The 14,278-nt window shown below is 40.1% G+C and overlaps 1 protein-coding gene across 2 annotated transcripts in view; it reads left to right on the forward strand.

Annotated features, from left to right (window-relative positions):
- The first annotated feature begins 1,193 nt into the window (after positions 1-1,193).
- cep83 (centrosomal protein 83) overlaps positions 1,194-14,278 on the forward strand; it is a 41,093-nt gene continuing 28,008 nt past the window's right edge. Inside the window, exons 1-4 of one of the 2 annotated variants that reach the window (XM_043713331.1) lie at positions 1,194-1,715; positions 4,567-4,717; positions 13,009-13,101; positions 13,208-13,339. In XM_043713331.1, the coding sequence (XP_043569266.1) occupies positions 1,411-1,715; positions 4,567-4,717; positions 13,009-13,101; positions 13,208-13,339 (681 nt within the window). In that variant the 5' untranslated portion in view covers positions 1,194-1,410. The remainder of the gene's footprint in view (positions 1,716-4,566; positions 4,718-13,008; positions 13,102-13,207; positions 13,340-14,278) is intronic. The other variant, XM_043713332.1, reaches the window with a different exon arrangement.

The raw sequence follows: 14,278 nt of genomic DNA on the forward strand, positions 1-14,278 counted from the left end.
AGTTTCACTTCAGCTTTCATTTAGGAACATTCACAAAGTGCTTAATTTAAAAGCAAATTGAGGAAAGAAAGCATAATGAAAAAATAAGGCATTGTTACATTAGATATATTTGTTGATAAAATAATGATTCTTTAAAAGAAATTATTTTTGTCTTGTTGATATCTAGACAACTGGACCACACAGGAACTTTGTGAATGCCCATATTTTCTTGCTCTGAAGAGCATTATCGTTGGTTCACAAGGAGATTCCTTTGATGGACAGATTGTCTGAGTGGAAACCTTGAGCAAGTTGGGCCTTTTGAAGTTTAGAAGAAGAATTAAAACATGGAAGATTCTGAGGGAGTTTGTCAGAGTGCATGCTAAAAGCACATCAAATCACTTGTTATCTTATTGACTGGTGGACAGGGCTCAAATGGCTGCATTGTCTATTTCTCATGCCCCTATTAGGTTTTTATTGTTTGCATTTGTCCAAGCCTGATTACCCATGAAGGAAACCCATGAAGGAAACCCATGACCGCATAGGGCAAGGGCAGCAGGCACATAGGAACACCCACCACCTACATGTCCCCTCCACTATCTTGACTTGGAAATACATCACCAGAGCTACTGTTGGTGGATTAAACTTCTTTGATTCCCTTTTTGTCCTTGGTCAGGATACACCTTTTCTAGGTAGACTGCAATGGTTCAAGAAGGTACCTTACCACCATCACCACCAGTTGGAATAGGTACTAAAAATCAGTGTTCCTAAATCTTCTATCACCTTCTCCTGAAGTGTTATGTAAATTTAGTAATTTACTGAAATGGCCACCTCTTCATGACCTCAGATAGTAAAGTACAGGCTGTTTTCTTGACATGGACACATCAAAGTCTATCTTCTGCTGACTTGATCTTATGTGCATAATTTTCAGCAGGTGAGAGTTGAACAGAAATCCAAATTCCCAACTCTAAATGTATTTTCTGCTAGTATACAGAATCTGTGCGCCCTTTCGATTGCATCACAATTCCCCTCCTGGCTATAACAAAGCAATGAACTGCAGATGTGGAAATCTGAAACAAAAACAGAAGTTGCCAGTAAAATTCAGCAGGTCTGGCAGCATCTGCGTGGTGAAAACAGTTAATGTTTCAACTCCAGTGACACTAAATCAGACCAAACTGAGTTCTGATGAAGAATTGTCAGGCTTGAGTGCTGAATTTTTCTGTTGTTTCATATCAAACTGTTTGGACTTGTACGACTAGTTCCATCTTGTACATGTAATTGCCATGGGAACAAGCTGCATTTTAACAACTTTATCCTTGTGTATCTGAATAATTATGTTTAATTCCTAACCTGAATAAGGATGAGTCCATCACTTTAAATGCCTTACTCTTTGGGACTGTTAATGGAGGAGATGAGCTGACAGTACTGATACTTATGCCTTTTGTTTTTGACAGGTGGCATCAGATGGCTTCAGGAAGAGAGGAATCATATGCACTTGGCGAGTGTTCTTTAGGAGGGAGTTCTTTGTACCCTGGTTTGTCAAATTCTGCTGTTCAAGCACAGACTTCTGGCCATCTGCATTCTGCAATGGAGGCTTTGCCTAACCAGCCACCTCCGCTAAATGCAGGAGCAGGTTTATGTGGGACTGATGCAGAGCTGCAGAAAATGTTAATTGATGAGCGAATGAGATGTGAACATCACAAAACCAACTATCAGACGCTGAAGGCTGAACATACAAGGTATTGTAAAAGCAAAGAAAATTGCAGATGGTTTAAATCCAATGCAAATATCTAGGATTAGAACATAAGAAGCAGGAGTAGACCATCTGGCCCTTTGAGCTTGCTCCACAAGGTCATGGCTGATCTTTTCGTGGCCTCAGCTCCACTTTCCCACCCTCCCACCATAACCCATAAGAGTTAGCTCTGGAGAGAACAGAGGCATTAACATTTCAGGTGTGGGTTTGTGATTAAAAGGGCAATTTTAATGAAGATGTCGTAGTCTTTGACAAGTTTCAGAAGAAGAAAAGGAATATCAGTTATGTGGAGAATTCAGTGCAGCTGCTCTTCTTGAGTCAAGATGGTTAAGGAGAGATGTAATTAACTCGTCACTATGGTGGTTGTGGCTGAAAGGAGCCTGATATAGTCTCTACCTTTTTAAAAATAATGTCATCATGGTCCAAGTATTAAAAGCCCATTAATCATGGCATTAGTGATAGGAAAGATACTTGGAATCATTGATAAAAATCACACAACACCAAGTTATAGTCCAACAGGTTTAATTGGAAGCACACTAGCTTCCAATGTTTACAATGTAATGTTTACAATACCAATTCCTAAGCGATATCACTACTGACCAGTCTACAAGCTGATCAAAATCCATCTATAATATACCCTGCCTACGTCTTGCAGTCCAAAATCAACTCAACCCTTTGCAAACCACAAATACTAGTGGTTTCAATTTTACAGAAGCTCATCAAGTGCTTTTTTGAACTGCAAGTAGACAGACTACTGGGTTTTCTTACATTACATTAAAATTCAGTGTGCTTCCAATTAAACCTGTTGGACTATAACCTGGTGTTGTGTGATTTTTAACTTTGTACACCCCAGTCCAACACCGGCATCACCGAATCATGGAATCATTGAAGATGTAATGTATGATTGTTTCAATGGAGCAGGAATGATAAGTTGCACACAGTGTAGCATCATCAAAATCTAATTTGTAAATCTAGTTATTTTTGTTTTGAAGAAGTTGGTGCATGAAGTCTGTCTACTTGCAGTTCAAAAAAACACTTGATGAGCTTCTGTAAAATTGAAACCACTAGTATTTGTGGTTTGCAAAGGGTTGAGTTGATTTTGGACTGCAAGACGTAGGCAGGGTATATTACAGATGGATTTTGATCAGCTTGTAGACTGGTCAGTAGTGATATCGCTTAGGAATTGGTATTGTAAACATTACACTTTACCAGTGTTTTTTCATGATTTGGTTGTAGTTTGATAAAAGGATCCACAAATTTGTGGATGATGTCAAGACTGTCTCAGTGTTGAGTTGATTTTGGACTGCAAGACGTAGGCAGGGTATATTACAGATGGATTTTGATCAGCTTGTAGACTGGTCAGTAGTGATATCGCTTAGGAATTGGTATTGTAAACATTACACTTTACCAGTGTTTTTTCATGATTTGGTTGTAGGTTGATAAAAGGATCCACAAATTTGTGGATGATGTCAAGACTTGTCTCAGTGTTGGGATTATCAATGATATACTGCTTCAGGCAAATCTTAATGTCTTGACAAATTGAGGACTTGAATAAATTTGGTTGTTATGCCTGTGGATGGGGTGAGAACTTGGCATTCAAACACCCTTCAGTGACAAGCACTAAAGAAGGTGGAGGAAGAAAGAAAAATAGAGAGAGAGAGAACTGGATGTTCTAGTGCCTCAAACCTTAAAGGTAGTTGGGCAAATGATGTGAACTGATAGCTAAAGTGAATAAGAGTGTTGGAGCAAACACTGAGAATGCTGGAGTAACTCAGGTCTAGAGCTGTCAGAGGTGGTGGTGGAGGCTGATACAGCTACAATATTTAAAAGGCATCTGGATGGGTTTTTGAATAGGAAGGGTTTGAGGGATGTGGGCCAAATGCTGGCAAATGGGACTAATTTGATTTGAAGATATCTGGTCGGCATGGATGAGTTGGACAGAAGGGTCTATTTCTGTGCTGTACAGTTCCATATTCCTCCCTATGCCTGATGACCTTTATCAACTTGCTTATCACAGATCTACCTGCCTCTGCCTTGAAAATGTTCAAAGATTCTGCCTCCACTGCCCTTTGAGGAAGAGAATTCCAAAAATACTCAAACCTTCTGAGAGAAAAGAGCTCTCCTTATCTCTGTTTTAAATGGGCGGACCCTTATTCTGAAAGAGCAAAACTGTAGCTTGAGATTCTCCTATAATGGGAAGTATCTTTTTCACATCCACTCTGAATAAGCCCCCTCAGGATCTTGCATGTTTAATGTTCTCTTGCTCTGGGTGCAGATATTTTCCTAGTCACCTATTCTGACATATTGTTATACATTACGACACCGTGGCTCAGTGCTGCCCGACAGCGCTAGGGACCCGGGTTCAGTTCCTGCCTTGGGCACCTGGCTGTGTGGAGTTTGCACATTCTTTCCATGTCTGCATGGGTTTCCTCCCACAGTCCAAAGGTCAGGTGAATTGGCCATGCTAAATTGCCCTTAGTGTTAGTTGCATTAGTCAGAGGGAAATGGGTCTGGGTGAGTTACTCTTCGGAGGGCCAGCTCTCCTGTTTCCACACTGGAGGGAATCTGCAGCTGGTGGGACTTGAACCTGGGCCTCCTGGTGCATTATTTTTGTGTTTGATTCATTTGTTGTCACATGTACTGAGATACAGTGAAAAATGTTGTTTTAATTGCTGTACAAGCAGATTGTACCATACAAAGTACATCAGGGTAGCAGAACAAAGTGCAGAATACAGTGTTACAGTTCAATGAAATGGCTGATAGAATTATCAAAGTTGTCTGAACATAGATCTAATTGATGATTCAGTATTAAAATATTTAAATTTTACTTGATGCAGGTTGCAGGACGAATACACTAAAGCTCAGCATGAATTAAAACGACTACTCACAGATAAACAGAGCACCCATGAGAAATTCCAACTACTTCTAGCTGAACTGAGGGGGGAATTATTAGATAAAACAAGGGAGCAAGAAGAACTGAAAATGCAGGTGAGATTGATAGTTAATTTAAAACAAAATGACATCAACTGTATCACGTTTAGAATCTGGAAATAAATAATCAGCAAAATAGCTTTACGCTACATTATAAAAGGGACATCTGAAAAGACCAGCTTATTCAGGTGTGAGAAGACAAGGAGGAAATGCAAGCATTTACTTAGTGAGGTGAACTAGGTGTCTGAGAGCAAACTAGGAAAATCTGAACGCGATCCAGCAACCCTGGCAAGAAATCATTCTAGTCCTTGATACATTCTGTCACCATTTAACATCAATCAATAAGGTAGGTAACTAGGTAGACTAAACTGCAAGGTAGAACATATCTTGCTAATCTGGCCAGACTACATTTATCCGGTGCTTTTCACTGTCTCAGGACATCCAAAACCACATTATGCCAGTTGAGAACTTTCAAAGTAAATCAAAGAAAATTCTCTCAAGAATTTGCAGGTATGGAAGTTTTCAGAGAGAGAATCAAAGATATTGCTTCAAGTTGATGATATTCCATCTGAGCTGGGAAGAGTCCCATGGCTGATCCGTAACATCGGTGACCAGGTTTGAAAGAAAATGGCGAAATTTGGATCTCCCTGCACCATGTTTGAATTTTTCCTGGAGCTATATATTAAGAGAACTGTTTATGTTTAAACAGAGGCCTGTCATCTTCCAAGTGGTTGCAAGAAACAGTATGGTAGAGTTTTGAGGAAAAGCTGGGAGTGTTTCACCCCATTTTCTTGACAATTGTTTATTCCTCAACGAGCATCTCTTAAACCCAGATTATATGGCAGTTATGAAACTGATAATAATAGAACCTTACCCAGATTGGCTGCTGTATTTCCCTGCATTACTAATTTGAAAGTATTTTGTCAGCTTTGAAATACTTCGGACATCTTAAGGTCGTGAAAAGTAAGCTATTTCCGTAGAAAACATTATGGAAAATATAAATCCAGAAGACCTCATTAGCTAAGACTTGTAATAGATCTTTGGGCAGATTATCAAAACCAGAAAGAGTTGGATGCTGTAATGGACAATCTGTAAATGCAAAGCCTTGTTTTGTTCTTTTGTAATTTAATAAGAGCCGTAGAATGTTCTTAATTTGCTGAAAGGATGATTCACCTTGCAGTGAAAATGAATATGGAGTGATTTGCAATGGTGTTTCTGCACCTAGCAAATAATTTTCAAGATGTGCATAGTTAATTTGTTGCTTTTATATTACCATGCAAGTTGTATGATGCCTAATGTGTTCCTATGTCACAGTTGGGTCATTTATCTGTCAATTACCCATTAATTTATTGGTGATTAAAATTTAAAACGTCTTCATTGCTTTATCTAAGGTAACAAAAATATTGGTGAGTTTAAGACTATATATTTCCAATGAAATTCATAAACCATTTTTGTGGATTGAGTTCCAGTTTTGTGAAATATTCAGTTTATAGTATTGGAACCTTGAAGCTTGAAGAAGCCCCAACTACCTTTCTGTTTCTATATAAACTACACTGAATGCTTGTAAACAATACTTGTTTCAGAAATATGACTGGAAATGGAAAATAAAAATTATGGTGATCAATGTTTTTGACAAAATCCTAAAAATTGGAGAACAGAACCAAAAAAATGCTGCAAAAGCATTTCCCTGGCAGTGCTTGTAAACAAAAAAGACAGGTTTTGAGAAAACCATCCCTTGTTATAGATTAACATGATTTTTTTCTCTAAATTTGATAAGGAAGTTGGATGAAGAGGGGAAGGAGGTGATTCTTTGCCTTGTTGCTTAGCTTTTTTATCCTGCAGAAATCGTTTCTTATTCTCAGCCAATTGGAAGGCACAGGAGGAGAGCTAGGGGTGTGGGGATGGAGAGTAGGGGTGAGAAAGTTTACACACTACTTGCTCATCTCGAGTTTAAAGTAAATGGTCCAAAAGTAAACTTAAGCTATGGCAGAGTAACTTAGCCACATAAAATGTCCATTCTGTGGCATGTGGGAAGTTGAGGTCACTTGACTTGACCTAAATGAACACTTGTGCAGTTAGTGCCACAGGCTGCTGACACTTGAGCTCCAGGATTTGGAGCTTGAATGGTGGCTGGAGTTCGCTTTTTTAACTTCTCTTCCTCCTCATGGGTTTCCTTGTTTATCCAGTGGTCAACTATTTTAACTATCTTCAATGAAACCTCCTTTTCCCTTAACAACTGAAGGTTTGTCTTTTCCTCAATTTCTATCCTGCATAATGGAATTAATGTTGGAAGCCAAACTTTGATTTATGAACCAATTCAATCATCTGCCATTTCTACTGTTAATCTTGCAGTCTTAACTCTCTACTCATTTACATGACTTCTCACTACTTGGATGAAGTGAATTTTTGAGTTCCTGCAAGAATTGTCTCTCTAAGACAGTCATAGATTTGTTAGAGTTCTTTGGTGAAGTGACCAGGATGATTGATGAGGACAGCGCGGTAGACTTGGTCTGTATGGATTTCAGTAAAGCCTTTGATAAGGTTCCACATAGTAGGTTGCTCTGGAAGGTTAGATCGCTTGGAATTCAGGGGAAGCTGGCAAATTGGATACACAATTGGCTCAATGGTAAGAAGCAGAGGTATTAGTGGAAGGATGCTTGTTGGACTGGAGGCCTGTGACTTGTAGTGTACCTCAGGTGTCAGTGCTGGGCCCATTGCTGTTTGTTATCTACATCACTGGTTTGGTTGAGAGTGTGCAAGGCATATTTTGTAAATTTGCTGATGACACTAAAATAGGCGATATCTTGGAGAAAGGTGCTCAGAAATTACAGCAGGATCTTGATCAGCTGGGGAAGTGGACCGAGAAATGGCAAATGAAGTTTAATATAGATAAGTGTAATGTCTTGCACTTTGGAAAGTCAAGTCAAGGCAGGAGTTTCATGGTGAATGGTGGGTCCTTAAGGAGTGTAGTGGAACAGAGGGACCTTGCAGTTCAGGTGCATGATTCTCTGAAAGTGGCCTCACAGGTAGACAAGGCAGTGAAGAAGGCTTTTGGCACACTGACCTTCATCAGTCAGGGCTTTGAGTACAGAAGTTGGGAAGTTATGTTGCCATTGTACAGGATGTTGATGAGGCTGCACTTGGAGTATTATTTTCAGTTTTGGTCACCTTGCTATAGGAAGAATATTATTAAACTGGAAAGAGTGCAGAAGAAATTTACAAAGATGTTGCCAGGACTCAACAGTCTGAGTTATAGGGAAGAGGTTGAACAAGCGAGGGGTTTTTTTTCTTTAGAGCATAAGAGACTGAGGTGTTTTGGGAGGGTTGGGGAGCGTAGAATCTTATACAGGTGCATAAAATCATGAGAGGCATGGATAGGGTGAATGCACTCAGTCTTTTTCCCTGGGTTGGGGAATAGAGGACTAAAGGGCATCAGTTTAAGGTTAGAGGGGAAAGAATAGAAGAGAACCTGAGGGGGCGCTTTTTTTTAAAAGAAGGTACACATATGGAATGAACTGCCAGCAGAAGTGGTTGAGGCAGATACGTTAACAACATTCAAAAGACATTTAACAAATACACGAATAGGAAAGGTTCAGAAGTACATGGGCCAAGTGTGGGGCAATGGGGTTTGCGTGGATAGATGTTTTAGCATAAACCAGTTTGGGCTGAAGGGCCTGTTGCCTTTATCCACCTATCAAAATAACTTTGTTTGATCCTTTTGAACTCTATATGTTTCACTAAGTTCCCTCCTTAAATTCCTAAAGGACTGTCCACAGGCTTCTGATATTAGCTCATATGCACGTCAATTGGCTTTTGTAACCTGATCATACTCCCCAGATACTTCCTTTCATAGTGGTGCAATTACCTCACTAGTTCTACCTCCTACTTTGTTTGAATCAACCATACTCATATGGTTACTGGCTATTTCATTTGTTTAGCCACTTTCTCAAATGAAATGAAAAAGGCTTCTGCATCCTTCTCATTGAACTTTGCCAGCATTTGAATACATTTAAACAGATCCTCACCAGGCCTTTGAATACAATGGGATTGCCATCCATCACTGTCCTCATCAGTACTCCTACCTTTCACCTCTACCTCTGCCATTTTAAGTCGACTTAAGAGCTTTGAGTTCCAACCTCCACAGTTCAAAAACTCTTTCTCCCTTTCTCCTGCTAGGGCCTTCCTTTCCTGTTTCCTCTGCTTTCAGTCATAATTCAAACTGTATTGTTTCCTTTTCATATTCAAGCTGCTTCATTTACAATTGAATTTTAGCCATTTCCAGAATTTGTAAATGGTGAGCTATTGCTACAATTACCTTCCCTTGTTGCACAAGCAAAGGTAATCCCAAATCTAGCTTGTTTGTCAATTCCAAAAGCTTTGCCTTGATCATTTTCTGTAAAACCCCTGAAGTGGCCTCTTGCACCTCAGGAGCCTTTTAGTGACTGAAAGAACCATTACTACACAAGGCACACCCGATTTAAAAGGTAAAAACAATGACTGCAGATGCTGGAAACCAGATTCTGGATTAGTGGTGCTGGAAGAGCACAGCAGTTCAGGAAGCATCCAAGGAGCTTCGAAATCGACGTTTCGGGCAAAAGCCCTTCATCAGGAATAAAGGCAGTGAGCCTGGAGCATCTTCAGCCTTGGAACACTTCAACCCCAGGGCATCAATGTGGACTTCACCAGTTTCCTCATTTCCCCTTCCCCCACCTCACCTTAGTTCTAAACTTCCAGTTCAGCACTGTCCCCATGACTTGTCCGGACTTGTTCTACCTGCCTATCTCCTTTTCCACCTATCCACTCCACCCTCTCCTCCCTGACCTATCACCTTCATCCCCTCTCCCACTCACCCATTGTACTCTATGCTACTTTCTCCCCACCCCCACCCTCACCCTCCCCTAGCTTATCTCTCCACGCTCCAGGCTCACTGCCTTTATTCCTGATGAAGGGCTTTTGCCCGAAACGTCGATTTCGAAGCTCCTTGGATGCTGCCTGAACTGCTGTGCTCTTCCAGCACCACTAATCCAGACACCCGATTGAAATCAACTGAATTCAATACCCAAAAGGAGAACACCAACACTCACCACTTTGAGTCTAATAATCCTGTCCTGACAAGCACCCAATTTGTTAGGAACCAGAACAAACTACCTCAAAATTTATTAAGAAGATAACCTAGACCCTTAATTTTATCTTATTTTGTAATTAAGTGTAAGGCATTGCGTTCCAGGTGCAATTCGATTGGTCAAACTACTTGACTTTAAGCAAACACACTTGTATTTTTGCAGTACTGTTAAAGTGCGAAATAAAAATAAAAGAATTGGCTTAACTGTAACTCTGTCGAACTACTACTAACTGAAGTAACTCCACAGAGGCTGGTATCATGTAACCAAGTCATCCTTTCTTTACATATGAAAAGTCCAGGACACTGATCCAGCTTCCTCAGATTCAGCTCTTAGAGTGAGTAAAACCTTTGACACTCATGTTTATAGCTGTCAACCAAATTAATAGCCCCAATCAAGGAACTCCTCCTATGAGATCCACCTGAGCTTGACCCCATCCATTCAGGCTGCTTCTGATGGGTATATGAATAGGAAAGGTTTAGACTGATATGGGTCAAGGACTGGCAAATGGAACTAGATTAGATTAGGATATCTGGTCGGTATGGATGAGTTGCACCAAAGGGTCTGTTTCTGTGCTGTACATCTCTATGACTCTATTCTTGCAACTTTAAAATAAACCCAAGGCCTCACAAGCTGCTACTCATTTTACTGGCTTTGAGCAGACCACTCACCACCTCTGTCTCAAATGTTTTTTCATTTAACAACCACGCGACAAAAATAGACCTCTCAAAACTATAGTATCATCACACCAGGTTCAGAAGGATGGTGAAAAAGCAAATAAGAAAAGCAATGAGACTGATGAAAAATGGCAGGCAACTAGCAAAGAAGCAATTCCAAAGACTTCTGTAGGATTAGGGCTGATTGAGGTTACACAGGGGATTTTCATTTTAAAGCAGAGAGTAATAATCAATAGATTTCTTTTCAGGCTGGAGGAGGATCTGTTGTGAAGTTCCCAGTATCTGTATTGTGATCCTTGCTCTTCCTGGTTTAATGAATGATCTAGACCTTGGTGAACATGGGATAATTTCAAAATTTGCAGATAATACAAAACTTGGAAGCTTTATAAACTGAAGACAGTCTGGAACTCCAAAGGGGCATTGACCATTTGCAAGAGTAGCAAATAGATGTTAGATGAAGTTCAATGCAGAGAGGGGCATGGATAGGGTAAATAATCAAGGTCTTTTCTCTAGGTGGGGGAGTCCAAAACTAGAGGGCATAGGTTTGTGGTGAGAGGGGAAAGATTAAGAAGGTATCTGAGAGGCAGCTTTTACATGGTGTGGTGTGTGTATGGAATGTGCTGCCAGAGGAAGTGATGGAGACTGATACAGTTAAAACATTTAAAAGACAACTGGATGGGTATATGAATAGGAAGAGTTTAGAATGATATGGGCCAAATGCTGGCAAATGGGACTAGATTTATTTAGGATGTCTGGTCAGCATGAACAAGTTGGACTGAAGGGTCTGTTTCTGTGTTGTATACCTCAATGATTCTAAGTCAAGCTATCTCCATCCTTTCCACTAATCGCACTTATCCCAAACAGTCCCTTATCATTGGCAAATATCACTAACCATCAGGCTGCACCACCACCATCAATTACAGAAGCAGACCAGTTGCACTGAAGGGATTCGCCCGATTCCTCTCCTGCAGCATTGATTCATTGACACAGATCCTGCTGGAATTGGCCGTCTCACAACATGCCTTGTTACATTTGTTCCTGCAATCGTCAGTTTGCACATGTTTTCCCTCACTGGGATTGTGTGCTGATAAGTAAGGTGAGGGTGCCAGGACATTTGGGATGTCAGTGAATGATAGGATCAATAACTTACCTTCTTAACTAGTTGGGATCTAAGAATTGAGAAAGATATAGAGAAATGATGGAGAAGGAAATCAGTTGAATTTCAGTCAAATTAGGGACAGAAAGAGAAGGGGAAATATTACCCATAGAAAGATATTGTTAAACTTGAAAGGGTTTGAAAAAGAGTTACAGGGATGTTGCCAGGGTTGGAGGGTTTGAACTATAGGGAGAGGCTGAATAGACTGGGGCTATTTCCCTGTACCATCAGAGGCTATAGGAGTTTGTAAAATTGTGAGAGGCATGGATAGGGTGAATAGTCAAGGTCTTTTCTCCAGGGTAAAGGAGTGCAAAACTAGAAGGCATAGAATTAAAGTGAGAGGGGAAAGTTTTAAAAGGGACCTGAGGGGCAATTGTTTTCACGCCAAGGGTAGTGCTTACATGAAATGTGCTGCTGGAGGAAGTGGTAAAGGTTGGCACAATCTTTAAAAGGCATCTGGACAGGAATGTGAATAGGAAAGGTTTGGAGGGATATGGGTCAAATGCTGGCATATGGGTCTAAATTAATTTAGGTTATCTGTTTGGCATGGACAAGTTGGACCAAAGGGTTTGTTTCCATGTTGTACATATCTATGACTCTGACTCTAAGTGTGAGGCATTTATTTTGAAAGAACATGGAGGGACAGTGTAAAATAAAGGATACGACTCTAAAGGGAATGCAGGAGCAGAGACAGCAGTATCTGTGTGCCTTAAGTCATTAAATATGGCAGGAAAGGTGGTGAGAGCAGTTTATGAAGTATCCTAGCTTTATCAATTATAGCATAGCATATAAGAGTAAGGAGGGTATGCCGAACTTATACAAGTCACTTAGATAGATATCAGCCTGAACATTGTATACAGTTTTGAATGCCACACTTCAGGAAGGTTATGACGGCACTGGGGAGACTAAGGTTTACAGGTGTGAGAAATTTCACTATAAAGAGAGAGAAGATTTTTCAAGATTTGTTTTCTTTGGAGAGGAGAAGGCTGAGGTGAGAATTAGTAGAAGTTTTAAAAATCATGAAAGGTCTGGACAGAGTACATACACAAAGACCGTTTCCACTCATAAAAAGGTTAAACACATTTTGAAAGTTATCAGCAAAAGTGAGAAACGCAATGTAAATAATAATTTTTCACAGTGGGTAGTTTGGATCTAGAATGTACCGCCTGAATGTGTGATGCAGTCAGGTTCAAACAAAGCGTTTTAATACAGCATTAGATGATGATTTTTGTTCAAATAATGAACAGGTTTACAGGAAAAGGCGGAATGGCACCAAATCTTGATGCTCATTGGGAGAGGCAGTGCAGACATAATGGGCAGAATGGTCTCCTACTCCATAAATGATTCAGTGATTTGAAAACCTTTTCTTTGTATCCCCCTGTTATTTGTTGGCAGGTGTTAACACCTCAAAAGCTGGAGCTTCTGAAAGCGCAAATTCAACAAGATCTGGAGGTACCTATGAGAGAGCGCCTCAGGAAACAAGAGGAGGTAGGAATGAAGAGAAGAAAATCCATTTGTTGTGAATTCTGTGGAATTATTGAATGATATATATCTTTGAGTTATGTGTATAACTGGAAATATTTCAATATTTTAGGAAGCTGAAAGGTACAGGGCAGAATATAATAAGTTGCGTTATGAATACACTTTCCTAAAATCAGAGCTTGAGCATCAAAAGGAGGAGTACGACCGACTCTTGGCTGAGAAGGTGATTCGATTTGAAGCTGAGGTAAGCCTTGTGCAAGAGCAAATCTGTTAGAAATTACTGTGTTTCTCAGTCATTCAATTTGCTTCAGGTCTGATTGTGAATTGTTATATCTGATGTCACAAGATCAGTTGAGTCCTCTGATGGGTTCCTGTGTTCAGCACAACTGCCATCTCTGACTGCTTGAGGTTTCCCATGCTTCTTCCCCAATATGAATTACTTACAGAACATAGTGCTATAAATTTGCTGTAAAATTAGTTATCTCAGCTCTGAGTCATTTTTATGGTTCCTTCCAATGTAAGGAACAGAGAGGATTTTTTATGGGGCCTTCTATCAGTCAGTTTTTGTTTCTAGCCTTAAAAACCTCATTATCCTCAGCACAGACTTTCTTTCTTTATCTGTCAAAAGCAAGAAATGGAGGGGATTTTGTTTAATAAACTCATCTATTTTTAAGAAATTTCAGTTGGTATCTTCATCTTTAAATTTAATTTTCAACTTCAAGCATGGATTTAGAAGTGGTGAAGGAGCTCAAGCAAATCTGGTAGCATCTGTAGAGAGAGAGAGACAGACAGACAGTTGATGTTTTGAGTCCAATATGACTTTTCTGTGAAACTGCCCTTAATTTCTAACATGGATTTTTTTTTGAAAGTACAAAATTTCCTATCATTGATGCACCCAACTAGCAGCGTATTTCCTTTTCATTATTTATTGTAGCGATTTTAGAATCATAGAATCCCTGTGGAAGGAAACCAAAGCATCTGGAGACACGGAGAATGTGCAAACTCCCGGGCGCTGTGAAGCAGCAGGGCTAACCACAGAGCCACCATGATGCCCAAGTGTCACTAACGAGGCAGCATATATGGCTCCTCCCTTCTTACTCTGAGGTGCTGGTGATTTTGGACCTCGCTGAGCCACAGCAGTCTTAGAGTTGTACAGCATGGAAACAGATCCTTCAGTCCAACT

This window comes from Chiloscyllium plagiosum, chromosome 23 (assembly GCF_004010195.1).
Source record: "Chiloscyllium plagiosum isolate BGI_BamShark_2017 chromosome 23, ASM401019v2, whole genome shotgun sequence".
Classification (NCBI taxonomy): Eukaryota; Metazoa; Chordata; class Chondrichthyes; order Orectolobiformes; family Hemiscylliidae; genus Chiloscyllium; species Chiloscyllium plagiosum.